Source organism: Sarcophilus harrisii, chromosome 1, assembly GCF_902635505.1.
Source record: "Sarcophilus harrisii chromosome 1, mSarHar1.11, whole genome shotgun sequence".
NCBI lineage: Eukaryota > Metazoa > Chordata > Mammalia > Dasyuromorphia > Dasyuridae > Sarcophilus > Sarcophilus harrisii.
Genome location: NC_045426.1, coordinates 128,376,496 through 128,402,953, shown reverse-complemented (window position 1 = coordinate 128,402,953; position 26,458 = coordinate 128,376,496). Strand labels below are relative to the sequence as shown.

Below are 26,458 nucleotides of genomic sequence, written 5' to 3'. Positions count from 1 at the left end.
GGGATGTCCCACTTGCTCTTGCCATCTGATCAGTTCACTTACTTTTCTGATAATGTATTTCCTTTATGGTGTCCCTATGTCTGTTTGTGGTTCAGTCACAGTCACCCACAGTCTTGTGGGTGTTTTATGCAGATTACTTTCACTGATTGTACTTTGAATCATTTACAAGTTTGATTCCACAGAGACTGTGTAATTCTTAGCCATACAGAATTGATGGGAAGACCTTTGTGTTAAAAATGATAGTTCCTTATCCCAAGGAGCAACTTTGAATTAGTAAAAGCATGCATATTTTCTTGTGCATATTTTCTCTATTATTTAATTGTGAACTTACTTCATTGCCCACTGGCAGTGTTTCTCTTAGATAGACATACTAAAGTACTAATTTGATAGGCCAGACATCCAACTACGTATTATGGTCTGAACAACAACCATTTTTCATCCATACAACTGTATGTATCTTTTGAATGATCATGGATTTCACTGTAATAGCCCTTATTCAATCAGCCCAATATAATGAATAAAGGAAAGTTATCTGAAGGATCTTACCATTTAAAGGAAAGCTCATTTCCATTTGAATCTTGTACAAAACTTTTTCCGTAATGGTTACATAATTCTGAATAAATCTGATGTGACTGACTGGTGACTTACGGTTGTTCAGTTGTGTCTGGCTCTTCATGTTTCCATTTGGGATTTCCTTGGCAAAGATATTGCAGTCTCTGCCATTTCCTTCTCTAGCAAAGAATTAATAGAATATGCCTACAGGAGTTCTTAATCTGTATTTCTTAGATATCCAAAATGCCAAGATTGGGGGAAAAAAATTGCCTCTTTATTTTTCACTAACCTCTAACTGAAATTTAGCACTTCATTTGTTTAAAAGAATTATTCTTAGAAAGGATACATCGGCATCACTGGGTTGCCAAAAAAGTCTATGACCCAAAAGAGCTTAAGAACCTCTGGCAAAGTGAATAGAATATTATACTTGGAGAATTAGGGAGGAATCTTGCCTTTGACACTTAGCGAAGCTGTATGGCCCTATTCATATCCTCTGACCTCTCTAAGGCTCAGTTCCCTCATCTCGAAAGTATGAAAATATTACCTATTACATAGCATTTTTGTGAGGCTCAAATGAGATAATACAGGTCAAGGACTTTTCATACCTAGAAAAGTATTATGGAGATTTTAGCAACATAGTATAGTCATACAGAAGGCCCCTTTGTGATTAAAACTCCAAACTGCATGAAATTTTAAAAGTAACTATTAGAGAGCAAATAAGTTAATGGAAAACTTAGGGAGTACGTACATGGCGAAGATACTTAGAAAAATGGAAAATTCTTAAATAATGTTCACTTATTGCTGAATGTCCATTATATGATTTCTGATTAAAATGTGAAATGGATTTCATCTTCTGGCTTTCTTGTTCCCCCTTTTTATTGGTGCTACTCTAGTTTGAATAAGTGAAGGAACAATTCTGCTTGGCATCTCAATGTCTCCAATGTTTCTTCTTCAATAGGAAAAAGAAGCTATTTTCCTTTTGGATGATAAGTATATAAATGAAATTAATTTGCCATCTGGAAAGACAAAGAAGAAAATTCCTCGTCTACAGCTTTTGCTGAAAAATGTTGTCATTTTAACAACTTCCAATAATGGTTAAGTATTTATTACTGTTATTTTTAAAAACTGATTTTAAGTAGATTTTGGAGGTAATAGTTGCATGGAAAGAGAATTGGTCTTAAGCCAGCAAGACCTAATTTCAAGCCCTGCTTCTGACACTTACAGGCTGTGTAAGAGCACTTAATTTCTAAGTTTCCCAGATAATTCTTTTTTTTTTCCTCAATAGTATTTTATTTTTCCAAATACATGTAAAGATAGTTTTCACTATTCATTTCTGTAAGAATTTGTGTTTCAATTTTTTTCTCCCTGCCTTCCTTATCTCTCCCCTCCTCAAGATAGCAAGTGATTTTACATAGGTTATATATGTAAAATATTTTAAAACATATTTCCATATTTGTCATGTTGCACAAGAAAAATCAGACCAAAAGGGAAAAAAACATGAGAAAAAAACCAACCAACCAAAAAAAAAAAAGAACATAATATGTTTCAATCCACATTCAGTCTCCATAGTTCTCTCTCTGGATAAGGATGACACTTTGCATCCCAATTCTATTGCAATTGCTCAGACAATCCTTTAACAATTTAAATTGCAGTAGGTGCTAATCTAGAGTTTTCTTGCTAAAATTCTCTATACTAATAAGATCCCACAGACAAATAGATTTCAATTTGTAGTAATTTGTAATTGAAATGAATGGTGGAACATTTTCAAGTATTTTAATAACAGTAAGTTAAGAAGGAATCTTTTTCTTTTTGAAAACAGATGCTTGGCTAGCTGGGGTACTTAACACTGGTGAAATTTTTCTTTGGAATAAAGATCACGACTGCTTGAAAACTGTATCTGCAACTGAAGAGTCTAAGAAACTAATAACAACAGTCTTAGGTAGGAATCTCTTAATTGTCTGTTTGCAATTACTGAAAAATAGAAGGGAATAAGCTTGAATAACTCTTTTTACAATCCTAATTGAAATCTTTCATTGTTTTTGGTGACACCTGTCTCTGACACACCTAACATTTTTGTACCCAATATAAATTAATCCTTATTAATACTGTTTTGTTCCTTAGCACATGCTTTTTAAAATTTTTAATTTTATTATATATATATTTAATTAAAGTTTTTTTATTTTCAAAATATATGCAGGGATAGTTTTCAACATTCACCCTTGCAAAAACCTTGTGTTCCAAATTTTTTTCTTCTATATTCTTCTATATGTATTTCCACAAATATAATTTTGCACAGTTTGTGTTTGTGTTTTTTTAATTTATAAAGTTAGTGTATTAGGAATTTCTGATTGGTAGGGCAGAAAAATTGGTACATTGAAAAAATATATTTTATAGAGCTGGAAAGTTTGGTTTTCTGATGTATAATTATTTTTTTCTCCCCAGAGTCTTCTCTGAGATTGTACATGTATGTATCAGGAGATGGAAAAAGAGTTCTGCTTACCACACCTTTTGGATGCATCTTGTTGTGGGAATGTTTAGAGTCTGAGAATATTATATATTCAAAAAACTCTTCACTGTTGGGTCAGTGGTCACAAATCCAACCTGAAAAATCATTTGTTTTGCCTTCTCCTGAAGATAAAGAAGCTGTAGTAGATGCTGTTTTTATAAGAAATGAGGTAAATTTGAAATTAGGTAGATATTATGTGATTGGAAATAGGAAAAAAGTTGATCTATTTTAACAAGATGTATAGAATTTCATCTGGATATTTGAATAGTAATTTTAGGATTAACTCATTAGTCACATGAAAAAATTTCAACATTTCCTATCCACACTTCTTTAAATATTGTAAGAAAATGGTTTAGACTTGTAATAGATTTTTTTTTCTGATATTACTTTCAATAGCATATACAGCAATATGGAATTAGTGGGATTAAGACTGTTAAGAAGTAACTTGCATTTCATTTGAAACACACTATTTTTTAATTGGGTTGTTTGAATTCTAAGGCCTCCCTCCTAACTTAGAGTTTTTTTTAATAATAACTGTGTGCTAATGCTTTTTTCAAAAAATAAAATCTTGCTCACTTTTTAATATTTTCCTAATGTACCTCTCTTCTAGAGAGCCATCCCTTTTGTCAAAGAATTTAAAAATAAAGAAAAAAAAATTTGTGCAAAACTAATCAGTATATCAAAAAAGTTTGACATTATGTGTAGTATTCCATATCTCTGATCCCCTTGTCCTCATTCTGCTTTTTTTGTTTTCCATTATTTCTTTAATTTCTTTCCATTATTTAAAAAGTTTTTCCATTTTTATTTGTATGTCTTATACTTGTCATTCTTAATTATATTATAATTTTTTTTTCAATAACTGATCCAACTGTGGCCTGTCATTTTTTTTTTACTGTTGGATAGTGAGTTGTTTCTAGGTTTTTGTTGTTATAAGAAATGTAACAATAAATATTATCATAATTAATCTTTTCTTTTAGAATGTTCTTAGACTGTATTTTAATAGTGGGATCATTGAGTCAAAGGCTATATATATATATTTTTTTATTATAGCTTTTTATTTACAAGATATCTGCGTGGGTAATTTTTCAGCATTGACCCTTGCAAAACCTTCTGTTCCAACTTTTCCCCTTCTTCCCTCTCCCTCCTCCCCTAGATGGCAAGTTGACCCATACATGTTAAGTATGATAAAGTACATGTTAAATACTATATATATATATATATATATGTATATATATATATAGTATTTAACATGTACTTATATATGTTATATATATATATATATATATATATATATATAACATGTATATATGTATATATATACATATAAAGGATATGATTTTTAAAATTCTGCCAGGTTGGATGTCAGAAGTATTTTACTTTTGTATTTCAAGTGATTTTACAATATAATATTAACTTATTTAATCTTTGTATAAAGTAAAATCAGGGTGTTTTTTTTTTCTTTACAGTTGCTTGGTGATTGCTGCTTGTGTTCATTTACTTTTTATTCTGGAGAATATTTGATGTTAACATTTTTGGCACTTCAGTGGCATGAAAATGTATCTCAATCTAGTAGGTGAGAATTAACTTTTCTTTTAAAAAATAAACAAAACCTGAACCCTATTTTTAAGTTAAATAGATAAATATCCATGGACATCTAGTAGGTGAGAATGAACTTTTCTTTTAAAAAATGAACAAAACCTGAACCCTCTTTTTTTTTTTTTAAATTTATTTAATAGCCTTTTATTTACAGGTTATATGTATGGGTAACTTTACAGCATTAACAATTGCCAAACCTCTTGTTCCAATTTTTCACCTCTTACCCCCCCACCCCCTCCCCCCAGATGGCAGGATGACCAGTAGATGTTAAATATATTAAAATATAAATTAGATACACAATAAGTATACATGACCAAACCGTTATTTTGCTGTACAAAAAGAATCAGACTCTGAAATATTGTACAATTAGCTTGTGAAGGAAATCAAAAATGCAGGCAGGCAAAAATATAGGGATTGGGAATTCAATGTAATGGTTTTTAGTCATCTCCCAGAGTTCTTTCTCTGGGCGTAGCTAGTTCAGTTCATTACTGCTCCATTGGAAATGATTTGGTTGATCTCATTGCTGAGGATGACCAGGTCCATCAGAACTGGTCATCATATAGTATTGTTGTTGAAGTATATAATGATCTCCTGGTCCTGCTCATTTCACTCATCATCAGTTCGTGTAAGTCTCTCCAGGCCTTTCTGAAATCCTCCTACTGGTTATTTCTTACAGAACAGTAATATTCCATAACATTCATATACCACAATTTATTCAGCCATTCTCCAACTGATGGGCATCGACTCAGTTTCCAGTTTCTAGCCACTACAAAAAGGGCTGCCACAAACATTCGTGCACATCCAGGTCCCTTTCCCTTTAAGATCTCTTTGGGAATATAAGCCCAGTAGTAACACTGCTGGATCAAAGGGTATGCACAGTTTGATAACTTTTTGAGCATAGTTCCAAACTACTCTCCAGAATGATTGGATTCGTCCTGAACCCTCTTTTAAGTTAAATAGATAAATATCCATGGACCCTTCCCTCAGTTTTTCAGGATAAGAAAAAAAAAAGAGTTTTATTTCCTTGAGGTTGATATTTAAAAATTTGGGTCCCATAGTTCCAATGGTCTTGTGATAGAGAGAGCCATCTACACCCAGAGAGAGGACTATGGGAACTGAGTGTGGATCAGAACACAATATTTTCACTTTTTTATTGTTGTTTGTTTGCATTTAGTTTTCTTTCTCATTTTCATCCTTTTTTCCTTTTTCCTTCCTCATTCCTTTTCCTTTTTTCTGGTTTTTTTGTGTGCAGCATGATAATTGTGGAAATATGTATAGAGGAATTGCACATGTTTAGCATTTATTGGTTTACTTGTCATCTGAGAAAGGGTTGGGGGAAAGGAGGGAGGAAAAAAATTGGAACACAAGGTTTTGCAAGGGTGAATATTGAAAATTATCTATGCATATGTTTTGAAAATAAAGTTTTATTAAAAAAAGGGAAAAAAAACTGGAGGCCCATAGAGGCATCAAGAAGAGTCAGTGAATAAGAGTACTGAACTTGGAATTCAAATTTGACGTCACACATTTGTTACTTACTAGCTGTGTGATCCTGAACAAGTTGCTTAATCCTGGTTGCCTTACCAAAAAAACAGTTGGGGGCCCATTAAATCTTTGCCTTTTTTATAGTGCTTATTTTCTTAGAGCTGGCAAAGTTTTTAATCATAACATGGTGGAAACTTGATTTATATTGATCTGTAGGGACACACAATTTAGAAAAAGTTAAAAATTGGAAGTTAAAAAGAAATATGAATTATTTATACACATGAATTTTTAAACATTTTTCTATCAAAATCTTTAACCATTGTATAAGTACAATAGAATAATATTAGCTCACTTAGCACTTTAAGTTTTACCAAGTACTATCCTTAAAATAACATTGTAATGTAAGTAATGCAGATATTATTAAGTATTTTACAAATGATGGAACTGAGACAGAGATGTGTGAATTGATTTTCTCCCAAGTTAACATGTGCTGTAAATAGCAGAACCAATATTTCATTGCCATTCCCTCAACCTTGAATATCCCAGGATATCTAGGGACATCAGATCAGGAAGTTTTGAACTATTAATAAAACAATTAGGTTGCTCTTATTTAACTGATGGTTGTCCTGTTGTACCCCAGATGAAAATTTTGAGGTATCTTGAAGATTGTCTTTAAAGGTAGAAAACAGTATATGTATATATTTGTTGTTTCAACTATGTTAAATTTTAATTACTTTTTAAAATTAGTAGCATATGATGAATTTGTTATAATTTCATCATTTTAATTTTTTCAGTTCATTGTCATACCAGGTCCATTGGGCACATCAAGAATGTTTTCTATGCACCTTGATTCCTAAGTGTGAATCAGTGAAATCAAGAGGAGCCCTAATTACAGCATTTTCAAGGGATGGCCTTACCCTGGCTGTAACTCTTAATCAAAAAGATCCAAAGGTCAGTAAAACTAATCTCTCTAGCATAGTGGAATCTGTAAAAGCCCGACTTGAAGTCATTTTAGAATTTCCCTTGATTAAATATATTTTATTGCCTTAAAAGTGAATCTCTAGAATAAAAAGTATTTATGGTTCTCAAGCATCTGCTTAGGTAATTCTATTTACAGCTGTAGTCTGATGTGGGCCAGCTAGGTGGTGCAGTGGATAGAGTGCTGGGCCTGGAGTCAGGAGCATCTGAGTTACATCCAGCCACAGACACCCAGGAGCTGTGTGATCCTGGGCAAATCATCTAACCCTTCTTTGCCTCAGTTCCACGGGCAAAAGCCCATAAGGTCCTATAAAGCCGGACACGATTGAAGGATGGAATCACAACCACAAATGTTCCAGGACTCCTCCTTTTGAGCCCCGAAGCCCTTTTTATGGAAGCAGATACCAACCCTCTGGGGTTGTCCTACCTGCCTAGAGACCCCTTAATTGGGGATTGGGTTAGAGTGGATCCTTGAATAAGTGGGAAGTCCTAAAAGTCTGTGCCATGGTCCGATTAAGAGTTGTAGGGGGCTGTCTGCTTTATTGTAAAACGGAGGAAACTAAGATCATAGGGGGTAATTTGGCTTTCCCAGATCATGCAGATGGTAAGTGTCAAAGAAAAGGTGGAGATTCAGGTCCTCAGCTGGAGAGCCAGGACTTTTTCCATTGTGTCTCACATCATATCTCAGTTTGTGCTTAAACCCCCAGGTCAGCCTCAGGTGTCCAGGTAACTGTAAAACAAGAATTTTTAACCTAGAGGCTGGAGATTTGTTTTTTTGTTTTTAATTTTAATGTCATTTCAGTATAGTTGATTTCCTTTATAATTCTCGTTATTTTCCTTTTCTTCTCTGCATTTATAAACATTTTGAGAAGGGTGTCATAGGCTTGACCACTAACACTGGGCTTGGAATCCTCAGGAAGACTCATTTTCCTGAGTTCAAATTCAATCTCAGATTCTTTCTAACTGTGTGACTCTGGGCAAATCATGCTGTTTGCTTCAGTTCCTCATCTCTAAAATGAACTGGAGATAAAAATGGTCAACCACTCCAGTGTATTTGCCAAGAAACCCCAAATGGGTCACAAAGAGTTATATATAAAACAGGAAAAAGACCAACACTCATGAGTTTGAACATTTGCAAGTTTTTATTTTTTTATTCTTTTTTGAATGACTCTTCATTTAGACTTATAGCAATAGCTTACAAATTCTGGATATGAAGCTTTTTACATTATGCTTGCTGAGAAAAATTTCCCATATCATGTGGCTTTTCTTAGTTTGTTTTTCTTGTTCTGTTCTTTATTGAACAATTTGAAAAAAGTTATTAGCTTCATCCATAATTATTTCTTTTATTTATTTGAGTGATAAAAACACATTTTCCACATTTGTAGCTACATAATAAAATTTTTGTTTTTTAAAAAATTAAACTGGTATTTATCTAGCTGGAGTTTATGGTATGAGGTGCGGGTCTAATTTTTTTTTTCTCCACATTATTATTCAGTTTTTCTGACAGAATTTCTTGAGTTATTGGCAGCTTTTGGTTAGTCATTTAGTTTTTCAATAAGAGGGCATGCTAGTCTTTATTTTTTACTTAGTATCAGATACTTTTCATAATAGCTCCTTTCTCTTTTAAAGTCAGTGATGGTTAAGTCTCTCTCAGATGTACTTTTTATCTAGTTTTCCTACTTTTTTCCTCCATGTAAATTTCATGATTTCATTTAATTCCACAAAGTTTACCATTTGTATTATTTCTGGTAATGGGATTTCAAGATCAAAAGCTATAACTAGTTTTATGAACTGATAAAACTTGATCAGGTGCTAAAATTTTGTTTCACTATATCCTGCTATATTATCTACCTAATTTCTGTACACTTTGTTTCTAGTATTTTTTTTGAGTTAGGTATTTTAACATAAGTATTCTTTTTAGTATTTTGATCTAAAATAAAAATTCATTAGTAAATATTTTTGCAGGTTACAAAATAAGCCTCAGTTAATTTTTTTTTTTTTGTATTTGTGTTTGTTTTCTAGGCCACACAAATATTATTTGTAAACATACTGAATTTTGTTGCTCTCTGTGGTAGTCTTAAAGGTTGTAGCAATAAGAATCCTGTGGTTCCATCCAGACTTATTAGGTAAGATCACTTTTAAAGAATACCAGAATAAGTTTTCTTTTACAAAAGTTTTAATTTTAGAGTTCTTGGAATTTTTCAAATGACAGGGGTCTGCTTTATATCTATTGTCATTTGTGGGGAATTAAATTCTAGAAGTTCTGGATAATAAAGTCTATGTGGAGTTATGTAATTGAATATGGGAGTCACAACAAATTTGGTAACAATAAAAGGTTTCTGAACACAGTGATCAAAAATTAGTTCAAAATCAAATGTGTAGCCAGGGTATTTCTGGTAGCACTTGTCTGTGTTGCACTGCACAGCTTCACTGCAGTCTTGGTTCTGACCATACAACATATGCCCTTTGCACTGTGCATGCACAAATGCTACCAGAAATACTGTGGCTCATATTTGGGACTGGGTTGCATAAAAATTCCTTGGTGGGAAAGGGGTTGCAAGTTGAAAAAATTTGAAAAAATCTGCTTTAGAGATAGGTGGTGCACAGATGATAGATGCTGGGCCAGGAGTCAGGAAGATCTCAGTTCACATTTGTTCAAATACTTAGTAACACTGGGCAAGTCCACTTAACCTTAGTCTGCTTCAGTTTCCTTAACTGTAAAATGGGGATAATATTAGCATATTGTTTTGAGATTAAATAAGAGAATATTTATGAAGTGCTTTGCCAAATGCCAAACACATAAGAGGTGCTATATAAATGCTTATTTCACTCCCTCTCTCCTCCCTCCTTCCCTACCTTGTCTTTAGGCAAAACTGAAAGGAAGACAAAGTTTGTCTACTCCTCTTTCTCTAGACCATTTCCTCCCACTTTCCCTCCTTCTTCATAATCAGAATTCTCATTCCTTGAATGCTAGTGTTCTCAATTAAGTATTATATGATTTAGGATTCCCCAGCCAGGGAATTGATCATTCCTTTGGGGGAATGGGGAAAAAAAAGTATGCTATCTGTAAATGAACCTGAAGAAGAGGTGGTACCAACTAGTTGTGATGAAATTTTCCTGATAGGGAGGAAATCTCATAAAAGATGAGGATGTCATGGCAGAGTTAACAGTTTTAAAGATGTTACTGAACACATTTCTAGAATTATTAGTGATCCCTACACTATTGATGTAAGCTACTAATCTTGACTAATGCAATTTACAATCATGTATGAGTGCCCAAATTTATTCTTCAAATAGGTATTTGTATTTTAAAAGTTTTGTTATCCAAATGGATGTGTTTGGTAGAATGTTATGGAAGAGAGGTTTTTTGAATATAAATGTTCCCCAATAAATAAAATATGTAGAATCTGTACTATAGTTATAACTAACTATACACTATTTACCATTCCAACCCCATTAAATTTCTGCCTTTGGAATTTAGAAGACATCATTACAATGCAACCTATATTTTATTATGAAGAGTTTTGCAAATCTGTTGTACTTTTCTTTTTCTAGGTCCTACTGGGTGGGTGATATTAGCTGGACTCATGATAGCCTTTTTCTGGCCTGCGTATTAAAACGTGGCTCCTTGATTCTCTTGACCTGTTTGGGTGAATTGCTAACTTTGAAAACATTTGGTTGTTCTATAGAATTTGGACCAGCAGAATTTATTCCACTTCATCCACTAATAACATATAGGTGAGAAAGTATAACAACATATAAGTGAGATATAATTTTTAATTGTTTTAATTTGTGATGACATCTTCCTTCCTGGGTGTTACTTGTATACATTTTTTTTTATAATTTCATCTTTCACATTAAGTCTTTCTTTTCTGTCTGTCATTTCAATATCTGTTTCTTATTTATAGTTTTCTCCTATTTCTTATTATGGCTTTACCCTGATGAAAAATTGACATTGTGATCATGTAAGTATTATTATTTACATGTCTTAAAAGCATCAGAAAAATATAAAATTTGCAGATTTATTACATTTCTTGTGATTAAATTTCAACTCATTAAAAATTTATAATTCAAAATTAATTTGGCACATGAACTTTTGTATTTGTCGTAGACGTTTTAGTTCCTTGTTTTTTAATAGCAAGAAATTCTTGTTGATTTTGTTGACATTGTCCTAAACTTTTGAAGTAGGAATATATAAAATATACTTTATTTCTAATATGAATATTACCTCTTAGTAGTTTTAATGTAGAATTTAAAATGATCCAATGAAATATTTGGCTAGTCTAGTCATTGTTTAGATTTATAACTTTGAATTTGTTTATTAGAGAATGACATTTATCAGGCATAGAGCAAGTTTAGGGAGGTATTTGTGTATTGCAATTAAAATTTTTTACTTGTATTTCACTTGTATATTAAGTCACAAATGATTTATAATTTACAAGGGAATTAGGAATTCCCATTTTTTATTGTGGTTTAAAATATTTATATTGTAGTAGTTTCTAAAACAAAGCATAAAGAGTTTTTTTTTTTATCCATGTAGCAAATTTACAAGATGAGAAAAGGATATTAATTAGTAGGTATACTTAGTGTAACTTTTCATATATTACTACAGTAATTTAAATTTATGTAATTTTCTCAATATTTGCAGAGATCTTTTATCTACTTCTGTTAAGTTGGTGCAGTTGGTCTCTGTCACATTTTATGTGTACAGTCAGGTTAAATTTCTAGCTTCGAGAATTGAATGAAATGTGTATCATAGTATAGGACCTCCTTTTTCAGTTCTTCTCTTCCTTCCTATTTCCAATCTTAGAATTTGCAAGAACTGTTATTAAGAATATTAGAGGAACAGTAGATAGAGAAGGATTATTGATAGATAGGATCTAGGAATTATCCCATTATCTATTTATCCTTTCCAGTGCACATTCTTTTACTTTTTGCCTCAAGTCATTTTCTTAAGAAGACTTTTTTTTGTCCGTACATTTTAGGTGCTTTAAAAATTAATTTATAAAACCATTTAATTTCAGAGTAATTATTTTTATTAAATTACAGAAATAGCAAGGTTTATTTAGAAGCAGATAAAAATGATTTTTTTTTACCACCATTTCCACACTCCTCACCTTATTACTGATTTCTTTTTGTTTTGCTCCATCAACAGAATGCAAATATATCTAACTCTACATTATAAAATTTAATGAATGTTTCTAGAATACTTATGTATGAGGCACTGTATTAGGCTTCCTAAGAGATATAAAAATAAGATATGTAAACTATCAAGGACTTTAAAAATCAAATTAGGTTTCTCTTCTATTTTAAATACATTGCTAGGAGAAAAGAAAAAGAGAATCAGTATTGATGAAAATGCTATAATTTGATGAAAACATAAAATAATGATAAAAATTTACAAAACATACTTTTTAACACAAAATACATTATTGTGTTCCACCCCCCCAAAAAAAGTTTTTGCATTTCATTCTTGCTCTATTATCTTTTTATACTGTTACATTTTTATTTCTGCTTTTTTTTTTGGCATTTTTTCTTGGAAAACAATATAAAATGGAAGAATTTTATTATTTCCCTGGAAATTTGACTTTTCTAATCCTTTTTTTTTTAATTTTGGGGTTTGCCTACTAGACCACAGCAATATATACCTCAAGATTCAAGTTATTCCCTTGATTCATCAGCCTCTGATAATGACCCAATGAGACAGAAATTTTCTGTAAAAACACACTCAAGATTACCCTACTTAATTGTCTCTGATGGATATATGGTTACAGTACTTCAATTTTTTGACAATTTGTCCCCATCAGTACTTATGAAATCATTTCTACTTGAATCCACCCAACGACTTGAGAAAATACATCAAATGCTTATATTTCAGGTAAGATAATGTAAAACATTCATAATGCATTATAAAATTAAAACAATAAATAAAGCCATTTGGTTTTTACACTAACATTTTTCTGGTGTAGAAGAAGTAATAAAAGTATGAATTTGTAAAGCCTTACATTGCTTCCTTTTATAGTCTAAAGGAAAAAATCTGAGATTACGGTCATTGGATTCACTCCGGTCTTGTCTGCTAAAGCATCAAGGAAACCAAAGTTTAGTTGTCTCTGCTATCCCCAGATTCTTACAGGCAGAGGAAGAAATAGGGGAATTGACTGAAAAAATGGCAGATTTGCAGGTACTTGCCCTTATGTTTTATTGTGAGTGATAAGAAGCTATATTGATTTCAGTGCTGCATCAAGAAATAACTTCTGTTTCTTGCTTGTAAAGGGGAAGGAGAATTGGGGGACCCTGATTATATCTATAGCATCATTATCCTGACTATGTCTATAGCAGCATTCTCTGGATTCTATAGCAACATTACAGGTATTTGATGTTCTGGTGCTTTTTTCTCATTTCAGGATCATGAAATAGAAGAAAGTAATAATAGTAAACAATTTTTCAGTCATTTTTTTCCTTTTGGGAGTCAGAAAAGTGATTCTTTGTTTGATGAAGTTGAAGAAGGAAGATTAGAATTTGCGTCCATGTTTGATACAATTCATGCAAAGGATGATATTAAGGAAAAAGATGATATCATAACAGAACTGCATTCCATCCAGAAAAATCTCCTTGCAGCCTGGAATATTGGAATTTCAAAAAATGTGGAACACAAAAAATTAATGTTCAATTATACAGTAACCTGCATTACTCATTTTTTCTACATTCTTCAGTTTGTAAAATGTCCTTCTAAACAGAATTTTTATTTAAATAAGACTTTAAGGCATAATGCATGGCTGCACTGTGTCTTTCAATTTTTTCATCAGTGTTTATCTGTTCAGTATTGGGATTTGAGATACAGACAGGATGTGGGACATTTGGTAAAGCTGACATCACAAACTCTAAAGTTGATATTTGTTCAGCAACAACAAGATCAGTTATTTTCAGATTCTCTTTTGGGTTGTTTCAACTTACTTAAGATGGTCTCTGACAGTCTAAATGGCATATATACTCTTCAGCATCAGATGATTTCAACATCAGATGATGGAAATAGGATTGTAAATCATGAATCATTAATTGTACCTATTTTTCAAAAATTTTCTAACAACTGTACTCAGAAATCATGGTCATGGAATACTTTTTTAAAGTTACCTCCTCAGGCCATAAATCTTGTTCAAAAGCCAGGCCACAGGTATGATTTTATACTTAAATTATTATGTCACTAAAGGTTTAAATAGATTTTGTGTTATTAAAGACATTATAGGACTTATATTGAATTCAGTTAATGTGGAACAAAAGCAATATTTGTAAGAATTTCTTTACATTTTTAACACCTGTACAAATATTTCTAATCAGATTCTTGGAAAATATTAACAGTTTAGATTTGGAAATTACATAATTTAGAAAAATTTTACCAGTTTTTGAGTATGCCAAAAATATTTGTGGAAGTAGCTGTTCAGAATAAAATATATGGTTTTTAGAATTCAAAGTAAGACAGATATTCAGAAAATCACAATTACCTATTATATATATGAAAAGTAAGTTACATATTCATTTCCAGTTTGTAAGGTTTTTTTTTTTTTTTTAATAATATACCTAACTTTCTCTGCAGGTTATCCAATCTTTGGCAGCTATTGTATAAGCAAACTTTGTGGTATCAAGCTCATCTAAGTAGGCTGGACCCTAAGGATGACAGACAGTTAACTGAAAGAATATCAAATGAAGAGTCCTTTGTCAGATCCTTATTGTGCCATATTCAGGCTGTTCTACAGACAGCAGGATGTTGCTTGAACCAAGCTTTGGAGCTCAAGTCTATAACTGGTCAGTGTCCTAAAAAGAATTTCAATTCATGTGATTAAAAATACATTACTGGTTTTTGTCTCATTTTGGAAGCTGTGATAAGTATTTGTCATGTCCGTTCTCAAGCCAATGAAATAAAAAGTCATTCTTTTAATGTTTCATTATGAATAAACAGTTTGTATAAAAACAACTTCATGCTAATGAGAGATATTTTTATCTTTCTATGAGAGTAACTGCACATATTTATATGTAGTTAAATCAGGGTGCATATACTATTTGGTGTTGTGCATAGATTTTTATAGGTTTTAAAGCCAAAAGAAACTTAAAATTTAAACATCATCTATTCCAACTTTCTCATTTTATGAATGGAAAAACAAAGATAGAGAGAAACAAGTTACTTGCTCAAAGTCATATGTCTATTTAACATCTTCAGAATACTTTTTTCAGTGTTGTATTTTATTCCTTTATATTAATATAACAGAGTAGCTGAGCTTTTCCCTTATTATAGAGCTTGTAGGTCATTGTCAATTTTTTTTTGCTCTTATAAATAGTATTGCCATGAACATTTTTGGGTACTTTTTTTTCCTTTGGTGATTATTTTTCTTTGGTATCTCTTTCCCAGTATAGTATTACTGGGTCAAATGCTATAAACAATTAAATGGTACTTGTAAATATTGACTGTCTGAAATAGTCTTAATGGGAGTAAAATTATAGAGTTTCTAATGATATATTTCATGTAACTATTTGCCAGCCAATAGGAAATGGGTTTGAATAATGTCAGTGATAATTGTTTTTTATTTTTTTTCCAAGGTGAGGAATATTTTCTTTTGGGATCATACGAAGAATCTGTTCAACTGTGGAAGAAAGCACTACAAGAAACCAAAGCATTAGGTAATTGTACTATCCCCCTAAAAAATGGTTGCCTAATGACCAACTACAATTCTAGGGAATTACAATGAGAAATTGTATCCTTCTTATAATAGGGAAGACTTAGGGTATGAATTGAGACATTTTTTGGGTACACAACCAGTGTAGGAATTTGTTTTTGCTTCACTCTTTTTTTGTTATAGAGGTTTTTTCCTTATTTTCTCAATTGGTGGGAGGTGGGAAGGGAGGGAGAAAATGCAGATCTTAAAATAAAATTTAATTTAAAAGAGAAAAAATTATACGTGCTAATTTAGAGTTAACCAAATATATCATTTGCTCTATGACCTTTAATATATCATGTGAATTAATTGAAAATAACTCCAATCACACTGCTGAAAGCATTTTTTAATGCCCAAATATAATAGAAAATTGATTCATATTAGTTTTCAAAAAGGTGTATTTTAAAATTTCATCTCAGTGTATCTTACTTCAAATACAGCAAATTCTAGTAATTTCTCAGTTCCAGAGATCTGAACTGACTTCAGTTGCATATTGAAAATGAGAGAAATTGAGATTGTAATCTTTTTTTTTTTTTAAACTGGGGAAGAATTTAGAAATAGGAACTAACAACTACACATTGTTCCTTTCTTTTTTCCTGAAACATTTTCTTTGGGAAGATATGAAACTTCTGTCTACTAACATGGCTCAGAGAAGTTTATCCATACTAAAAGCAGGATCAAACTTTTGCCCAACAGATTTCGGTAAAAACTAGTTGAGTAGAATTTCTAGAGGATTGTTTTTTGAGGATGTTATGTCAGACTGAGATAATAGGATGGTTTCTTCCTGGCTGAAAGTACTCTCCTCTATTACTTATTTATTTATTTTTGCAAATTTTTTCCCCCAATTACATGTAAAGAAACCTTTCAACATTTTTTTTTAAGATTTTGAGTTTTAAATTTTTCTTTCCTTTTTTCTCCTCCCCAAGATGGCAAGCAATCTGATATCAATTATATATAGGCAATCATGTTAAATATATTTCCACATTAGTCACATTGTGAAAGAAAAAAAATAGATAAAAAAGGGAAAAACCACAAAAAGCCCCACCCAAAAGTGAAAATAGTATTCTTTGATCTGCGTCCAGATTTCACAGTTTTTCTCTGGATGTTGATGGCATTTTCCATTATGAATTTTTTTGAAAAGTATTGTTTTAGAAGAGTTTTCCCAGCTTTTAAATATCAATCAATAAACATTTGTTAAGTACTAAGGATGCTGGGGGATATTAAAAAGGCAAAACACAATCCCTGCCCTGAAGGAGCTTGTAAGTCCTGACCACTTCAGAAGCCTTTAAAACCTGAGAATGCTTCATGGTGCACAGTTCCTCAGGAGGTTGCCCAGATTTTCTATCTTACCCAGAGCCATTGTTAGTCTACAGTTAGTCAACCTTCATCAGACTTTTAGATAGTTGAATATTAGTCATCCTGACATCATGTGAAATAAAGTAGGATCTTTTGAAACATGGATAATCCTCATTCAAACCAATTCAGTCTGTTGGTTATCAGAGGTCTGCTACGTGCAAAACACTGCGCTAATTGATACAGACAAATCCGGGAACTCTGATCTCAGTGAGCATGATTATTTCAGGAGAGAGTAAGCACTAACTCATAGCATTAAAAATGACTTACCATTGGAAATGGCAAATGAACTGAGAACTGGAGGTCAGGGAGTGAGGAGAGGCAATGGGTAAACTGCAGAGAATGGGGAGCAGCAAGGGGGCCAGCTTTGCTGAAATATAAACTGAAGGGGAGTAATGAGAAATAATCCCGGAGGTAAAGATTGTAGCTTATTGAGAATGAATGAAGAATGAGGTATTATTATTATTTTTTGTTGTTAATGAAAATTTAACATTTTATCATTTGGTCAAGGAGGAAAGAGGACATGCTTTCTTCAGACACGGTATTATCTTGCTCAGTTGTATTGTCACCTCTATTGTTATAATTTAAATGATGCTCAAGGAATGTGTGATCACTTGGTTAGAGAAATACTGAGACAGTCTCAGATGTCTACCAAAGAAGAGGAATATTTTCCAGGTATGTTTTTATAGAAATATTTCTAATTTTGCTAGTGTCAAAAGCATATGGATATAGACTACGTTTGCTATTTAAAATTTGATGACCTTCCTCCAAGATGAAAAGCTTCTTGATTGTATAATATTGGCTAAATTCTTTCCAAAAGGAATACATATTAATGTTCCAGATATCTTTATTTAATACATTTCTTTTTTTCTTTAACTCTTCATTTATTAAAATGGCTTAGAGAGGTCATAATTTTTCTTTTCTTAATATGTGCCACAATGTATCTTCATGTCTTGTTCTTTAGATTAGATTTAAATATTAAATCACTAAGCAGGTAGAAAGATATAAATGCATAATAACTTTGTTAATGGGATAGGCTTCCTTGGAGAATTAGAAAAATGGGTAAACATGGGAACATAGGGCATACAGTTATATTAGTTTGAATTTGGAAGCTGTTGACAATGAAACATTGTAAATATTTAAAAGAAAGAACATTGATCTAGATTATCATGATTTTCTATTATAGTTTTATATATAATCTCTTTATTTTGTGATATTTTTGTTATTTTTTGATACTTAGAAACCTTATTAAAGAAACTGCTGGGTGCTTTTTTTGAATTGTTCAAATTACTAGAAATCTAACTAATTAGCAAGCATGTTGTTATTACCTAGTAGCTATGTGCAGGTATTATGCTAGCATGGAGGGTAGAGGAAAGGATACGAAAATATAATTGAAGTAGTTTGTGCCCTCAAATCGCTGTAGGATAGCAACTTGTATATATGCAGCTGGGGGAGAGAGGGGATAAGGAAAGCTTCTAAAAATCAGTTATGAGGAGTGCATTCTAGGTCTGAGGAGCAGCCAATGCATAAAGGAGGACATGCGATACGGATTGCTGTGGATGAGGGACAATAAAAAGGCCGGTTTTACAGGGTCATATTGAGAGTGAAGGGAAGTACTACATAGCAGTACTTCTATGCTACTATAGTATAGCCCAAAGGTATTAATTTGATTTCAAGCTTTATTAACATAAAACTGCACTGAGATGTGGGCCACTCTGTATGTAAAAATGTATTGTAGTTAGCTTGTGAAGATATTTAAATGTCAAACAGAAAAGTTTATATTTGATCCTAGAATTAATAAGGACCCACTCATCAGGGAAGACTTGTGCTCTAAAAGAATTGGTATCTTTTTTTTTTTTTTGATTTTGGACTTGAGTTTGAGATGCTGTTGAAATAAAACTCAGTACCTGTTCATTTGATACAAATTGTCCTTAAAGAATGGATTAATGAGGCCTTGACATAGAAATCAAGTACTAGAGTATAGAACTTTGTTTCCTTGGAATTTTATATTTTATAGATTTGGGTCCAAGTCAAGAATATTAAAATAATGTTATTTCTTAGCATTTATCTCAGAAGGAAAGGGGGGACTTAGGATGGTTGCAAAGAGCCCTCAGCAATCCAGTTCCAAATGTTTAGGAGGCAGTTGATGATACAGAATTGAAGTTCAAGAGAAAGGCCAGAGCAGGATCTGTGGATCTGGAAATCATGTACCTAGAGATAATGGCGACAGTGGTCACTAAGATGAGAATTTAAAGAAAAAAGAGAGTAGAGCTTAAGACAAAGCCTTAGGACAGTGGCTAAAGCCACGTTAGAAGACGAGATAGAGATTAAGCTAATTAAACTGTGCATTGCAGTCCCATTTGGGGTTATATAACTAAATGTGGGGGTCATGAAATTGTGATTTATTATCAGTACATGTTTGATTGTATACCTTTTAAAATATATCTACATATCTGGGGTCATATAAAAATTTCTCAGGTGAAAAGGGGTTGCAAGTGGAAAAAGTTTAAGAAACTCTTGATATAGATGGTGATCCTGTAAAGGAGATAGCAGAGAAGAGAAATCATTTAGGAAGAGGAGAGCAGAGGAATCAGATGCTTCAGAAACTATCAAAAGAATGAGAACTAAGAAAAGGCCTTTGAATTTGGCAATTAAGATGTTACTTTGGAGAGGGATGTTTCATTTGAGTGATAAAGTCAAAAACTTGATTACAAAAGGTTGAGAAGTGAATGAAAGGAGAGAAAGTATAAACAAAGATAACTAGACATCTTTTTCTAGGAGAAAAAAAGATGAAAAAGAGTAGAATTTAAAAGAGCATAGCTTGAGAGAGGACTTGAGAGTCAAATGAATATTAACCACAAGTTATAAGTGAGGTGAAAACTGTAATATGTTTTATATGGGATTTTTTTTATTTGGACATGTTTTTTCCTTTCAAATCTGAAGAAACTAATGGTTCCTTCCTACCTTCCTCAACTTGATTTGTCAAAATTGAGCAATTAGTTTTGTTAGAAAAATTATAATTGTCACTTATACAGTACATACTGTTATATACAGTAACCTGCATGTTAAATTTACTACTGGGGAAGTGAGATTGAATTTTCTATTTTAGCTATGTTATATAAATCTTATATGTTTTTAAAACCTGAATTTTAGTAGAGTGATTTAGAATTAATTTTCCAGTTCATAAATGCCAGCTAGTAGTATTCTGGAGTTTTTAAAGTGCATTTTTGAGGTAGTTTTCTAAAATAGAAAGTAGCTAGGATTATAATTTTTGTATCATTAGAATTATTTTAGTAAAACTTCTTATATTTTAAAATTATTCTGATTTTAACGCTTGAGTTTGTAATTTAACATTCCTTTTATCTTTAAGGTTTGACACCATAATGGCAAATTATATTTTCATATGTTTTTTTTTCCTTATAGTCTTAAGTATGTTGAATAGTTTTTTATATAAAGAACTGTTATTAGATTGATGTTTAAAACTTTCCTGCTAGATTGTTCAGAGACTCTTCATAATGTCTATATTTCTATTGCTTTTTAGTTTCAGAGAGTTTTCATTGTGATTTTGGACTGATTGGAAATGTTCATCCTGAGGCTGCAATTGCAGTTGTTCAGTGCATGGCTCGATTCATGGCGGCGTATTTCACCAACCAGCAGCTATATGTGCTCCCACCTCACAATGTGGACATTATTCCTCCACTTCACATAGAAACAGGTACTTTATTGAAAAGATAGTATTTAACAATGCTTCAGCTTAAACAATGCTCAAGCAGAGTTTCCTCTCATTTATATCTTTGTGGTTAATATTCATTTGACTCTCAAGTACTCTCAAGTTATCATCTTTTAAATTCTATTCTTTTCATTTTTTTTCCTGGAAAAAGTTGTCTAGTTACCTTTGTTTATACTTCCTCTCTTCTCATTCACTTCTCAGCCTTTTGTAATCAAACTTCTAAACTCATTACTCAAATGAAACAGCCCTCTTCAAAGTAACAGGCATCACTTAACTATGCTTCTGATTGGACGGCACTTAAAAAAAGTTCTCTAGCTTGAATTGAGTTGACTTTTGTAACATGAGAATGCCAGTAAGATCAAGGTTATTACTTTCATTGACTGGAAATATTTTGTCATCTCTTTTCAGTAATTGATGTTCATATGTGAGAGGGTCATAAAATTATAATTTATTATCAGTAAATGTTTGATTTGTGTACCTATTTATATACCTATATACGTGGGGTCATGTAAAAATTTCTTGGGCCAAAAGGGATCATGAATGGAAAAATGTTTAAGAAGCCCTATTTTAATGGAACCTGGACAAGCTTTATTTATAACAGATGTTGTATAGATATATTTTTTTAATGAAAGAAAAGATATCTTTTGAATTGTTTATGAATGAATATAACATCTTTTCCTTCTCATCCCCTCAATCTGTGAATCTTCATGTAATCTTTCATATAGAAATATTTGACTTCATTTTCACTTTTCAGTTTTTGTGGTTTCTTTCATGTATTTATTAGATCTCATGATTTTAAAATTTTTGATCATTTAGTGAAGTATTAGATTGAAGTTTACTTTTGTTTTAATCATGTAAAAGATGTGGGGATTTAGAATATAGGATTTTTTTTATAGTAACTTTTTATTGACAGAACCCATGCCAGGGTAATTTTTTTACAATATTATCCCTTGCAGGATATAGGATTTTAGAATTTCAAGGGACCTTAGAATTCATCTAATCCATCTGCTTCATATTCTGGATAAGGGAACTGAGACACAGAAAGAAGTTAATCGATTTGTTCAGTTGTGATATATTTGAATAACTGACAATTTGAAAACACATTGTTGCTAAGCATTTTAGAAAAAAGTACTTAGTTTTATTTAATAAGTTTTTTTTTAAACACCAAACCTCTGATTTCATTGGTATAGGGAACTTTCTTGTATATTGGAATGCAGAAGATGCACCTGCTGTGCAACTTCTAGTCATAGAGAATTCCCTGGGACACTGAGAGGGAGAAGTGATGTTACTTGTCAGGATTCTGTATCCAGTGTGTGTCAAATACAGGAAACGAACATCCACAGGTCCTTCTGACTTAGTTCTGAATCCCCTTGGCCACATTGCCATTTATGTTGATAGATAAATTAAAAGTATTTTCATTTGTTCATTAAAATAGGTCCTTAGGGACTTTTGCTTCCCAGTAGTTCCCAATATATACCACTACTACATACGGTTATACCTCATCTTGATTAATTAATTACTTGGAAGTGATGCTTCTCTATAGCTTCATTGGATCATACTTTAAAAACTGGAAGAGATTCGAAAGGTCAAATGGTTCAATTCTCTCATTTTTGCAGATGAAAAAAAAAAGGGCCCAGAGAGGTAAAGTTTACTTAGATAGCAAGTAGCACAATTGGCTTGTGAATCCAGGTTATCTAATGTGATAGGATGTATTTTTTTTCAGGTGGCTGGGCAGGAAGATCCAAGTTCAAATTCATTGGACACTTACTAATTGTATAATTATGGGTAAATCATCCTGTCTGCTTCAGTTTCCTTAATTGAAAATGAGAATAATAATTTCACCTACCTTGCAGACTTATTGTGAGGATTAAATGAGAAAATATTTCCAAAGTGCCTAGCACAATTACCAGTGCATCATAGATGCTTAATAAATGATTCCTTTTTTCTTTCTTTTTATATTGTTTTCCATGACCATTTTAAAATTGACTGTTTTTCTTTTTTGTTCTTTAGAGTTCAATGATAATTTTTTTGGGGTAACTTTATATTATATAAATATTTTGATGCCTAATTTCTATTTTGTTTTGAAACTTTTAATCATACAGTAAACCATAGGCAAAAATTTTAGATCAGTAACATTTGTCTTTAGTAGTTTCAGACCCACATTTTTGTATTCTTTTTCTTCTTCATTGGAGACTTCTTTCAGGCACAGGTCCTATGCTTTTAATTACTTTTCCCTTGTTGAAGCTACAAAGTTCTGTCCTAGCTTAGATAAACAGAAACTGTGGGTGATGAATTTAGGTGGATTTAGAGATTTAGATAAATTACAATATATGAGTATTGTTTGACAGATATAGGCAGCTAAATTTGAGAAACTAAAGGGGAAGTAAACCGTAAGCAAGACTTACTGGGTAGAGTAGAATGAGCAAGCTTAAGCTTAAGCCAAAGCCATAATAGGACAGGGTATAATGCTAGCATGTGAACTGTTGTTGCTTCAGAAGCTCCAGGCTTCAGATATTAAATTTTATTTCTAACCCCTAGGATAATAAATCCCTTTAGGTTAATAATTTGTAGAAGGATGAATTAAATAAATCTTTAGGGCACTAACTTCAAATCTATTAAACTGTATGCAGACATTTTTATATTTGTTGATTGATGTAAACTGTTGTGTAAATGAATCTTGATTAGTGAGTCAAATTCAGATGTTTGTCTTTTTATTTGTACAATTCTTATAGCTAGTGAAAAGGAACTTTTAGAATATGTTAAATATCATTTCAAAATTCTATTTGGATCCTTTGAATTTCTGTAACTTTGTTTTAAAGAAGCCAGCCTAGAATTTCTACTAATACTAAATAAAGAATACTAAATTAACAACCACCAAAAAAACTCCCCCCAAACCCGCAAGCATACTCTCTCTTCCAAATAATCTCAAACCTTAAACAGTTTTACAGTTTGGGACTTTATTGCAGAAGAATGAACCAATCAGCCAGTTGATGAGGTCAATACAAACATTTAAGGAAGCATGCTGGTATCCTAAAAAATCTCAAATTGTTTTGTAAATATGTTTAAAATTTATGTATTCTCCTTTTCTTTATTTGTTCACAGAACAATTTGTTCGAATCATTCCTCTACAACATTCTAAGGTGGCAAGTGTTATTAGAGATCAAAATCTATCTTATCTATGGACAGTTGAATATGCTCTTGAATTGCTGTTTATTACTGGTCTGGTCCCAGAGGCCGTGTGGCTTGCTCACAGACTTGGTGATTGGAAGATGGCTGTTTCAATTGGTTTAGCCTTCAAATTATGCTATAAAAGTAACAGCAATTTATCAAGGTATGTATTTTTCAATTATAAATTCATATTTGCCATACTAGTGTCATAATTTTGAGAGTTTAATTTTTGTTTTTACTATTACTTGTATTTCATATAGGAACTTTGTCACATCCAAGTGTATTTATTTCAAATTAATACTCACCTTTAAAGAGGCACTTAATATCTTCAAAGATTAAAAACAGACTTCTTCATTTTATATAGAAGTTGAAAGAAATTCATTATGTTCTCATTTTTTCTTTTAATTGAGGCCTCTAAAATAATCAAAGTGATTTGTGTTCTATTGTTTTTAAAATTCTGAATAATGTATTTTGACTCTAGATCTTTATTTGATTTCTGAACATGAAAACAACAGTATATAGTTTTGTGAAAAGAGCACTGTACTAAGAATTTTAAAAACGAGGCTCTTAGCCCTTGTTCCCATATTGTTATTTGCCATGAAACCATAAACAAATTTATTTAATTTTGTATGCATCATTTTCCTCATTCATAAATCAGGAATAATAATATTTGTACTATCTGTTTCTTAAAGCAACTTGTTAAATTGCAATGTGCTATATTTGTAATATCTGCTGTTTTATTATACATAACTATCTTTTTTATAAATTAAAGATATATAATAAACATTGGAATTTTCACTTCTTCTAGAATGGCATTGACCTTTTCCTTTGTTTTTTTTCCTTTCCCAAATGATTTGAGGTGTAAGAAAAAGGACTTAACTCTACAATTAAACATGACTCCAACACGAATTTTTCGGGAAAAACTACAATGTTTTCTAGGTCAGCCAGCATCTTTGAAAGTGGCTAATGAATTGGGTACTAAATACAAACAGTTTACAGGTATGGTTCCTATCATTTGGTATTACATATATCAGAATAATTTATGGAAGATTTTTCATGCTATTTCTAAAACCTGTACACAGATTGAACCACACCTTAATTTTATTATCTGAAAAAAGTAGTCTATATTTGCAATTTAAACACCTGAGTTCTCCCAAACTTAGTAAAATTCAAATCATGCTTTAAGGCCTTGATGGATCTATGATATTTTTGTGGGTCCTCTTTTTATGTATGTACATTACAATCCCTTTATAATTTTTACTGTGGTGCATTTCATGTTTATATTCTTCCAATAATTCTTCATAGAGAATCTCTTTAATGTATTGGAGATGAAAGGAATACACACTTTGCTTTCTAGTGTGACTTCCAGAGTTTTCCTCTACCACATCACTCAGTAACCTTGCTTTTTTAAATCCCTGTTTATCTTTTAGTCAGGATTTTAGTAGCCATTATCCACCACCCTTCAGGATACTTTCTCACATTCCTCAAGGAATTCATTGCCTAGTTCATAGTCTTTCCCTTCTCCCCAACTCCTGTTGGACTTTAACATATATCTTGACAATCCTTCATCTTACTCATTTCCCATGACCTACCTTGCCACCCCACATTAGCTGCAGAAATGGTCATAACTTTGATCTTATTATTATTCACTAAATTTCCTTTATCTGATTATAATTTGTTGTGATTATATCTTCCTTCTGCCTTGCAATCCCTAAGCTTGTTCTTTGTCTTTCCTGTAGCCTCTACTTCCTCTATCATTCAGTTCTTTCTAAGGCTTTAACCTTCGTACTGGCTGTCCTGACATCTTGGTAAGTCAGTTCTCTTCTGTTTTCTCTCTTCTCCTGTAGTCTCATGGTGCCTTATTGGAATCTTCCTTTGCCAAGACTCATCCTTATATTACTCCTTCAATTATTGATTTCACTCCTAGATGAAATTATTCAAATTAGGTTCTTGACACTTAATTTTACATATTTTTAACTGGGACTTCATTTTGGCATAGTGATTCTTTTGCTCCTTCCTAATCAATTCACTATCTTACCACAGCAACTTTTCGAGACCTTTTTATCTCTCCTCAAACCATACTTTCCTCTGATCTTTTCAACCAAAAATTTTGCTTCTCCCAGGCCTCCCCCATTCCTTCTCCCCCTTGCTAAGAAAGACCAAAAGGCGGAGATGCTTGCTCCTTCTGGGACTGCAGCTTGGCAGGGCTCTCAGCTACAACAGTGTCCAGCTAAAGAAAAGCAGAATGGAGGGACAGACCTGAGACTTAAAGGAATGTGGCCTTCAGATTACCTAAAAGCATCTCACTATCTATGAAATATCTATGAAAAAATATTGTAAGGCAAAGGAAAATATTTAAATACTTGATGAGGTAGAGGATCCTTTGGA

At 32.0% G+C, this 26,458-nt stretch overlaps 1 protein-coding gene across 2 annotated transcripts in view; it reads left to right on the top strand.

Moving 5' to 3' along the window:
• The window catches only part of CPLANE1 (ciliogenesis and planar polarity effector 1), a 115,868-nt gene that overhangs the window by 3,451 nt on the left and 85,959 nt on the right, over positions 1-26,458 (top strand). The window contains exons 3-18 of one of the 2 annotated variants that reach the window (XM_031964220.1): positions 1,511-1,646; positions 2,372-2,491; positions 2,995-3,227; positions 4,525-4,631; positions 6,931-7,087; positions 9,137-9,240; positions 10,670-10,852; positions 12,746-12,992; positions 13,137-13,295; positions 13,519-14,285; positions 14,706-14,914; positions 15,704-15,784; positions 17,683-17,847; positions 20,714-20,887; positions 24,005-24,233; positions 24,930-25,069. In XM_031964220.1, the coding sequence (XP_031820080.1) occupies positions 1,511-1,646; positions 2,372-2,491; positions 2,995-3,227; positions 4,525-4,631; positions 6,931-7,087; positions 9,137-9,240; positions 10,670-10,852; positions 12,746-12,992; positions 13,137-13,295; positions 13,519-14,285; positions 14,706-14,914; positions 15,704-15,784; positions 17,683-17,847; positions 20,714-20,887; positions 24,005-24,233; positions 24,930-25,069 (3,211 nt within the window). Of the gene's footprint in view, positions 1-1,510; positions 1,647-2,371; positions 2,492-2,994; positions 3,228-4,524; positions 4,632-6,930; positions 7,088-9,136; positions 9,241-10,669; positions 10,853-12,745; positions 12,993-13,136; positions 13,296-13,518; positions 14,286-14,705; positions 14,915-15,703; positions 15,785-17,682; positions 17,848-20,713; positions 20,888-24,004; positions 24,234-24,929; positions 25,070-26,458 lie in introns of those variants that run through there. The other variant, XM_031964228.1, reaches the window with a different exon arrangement.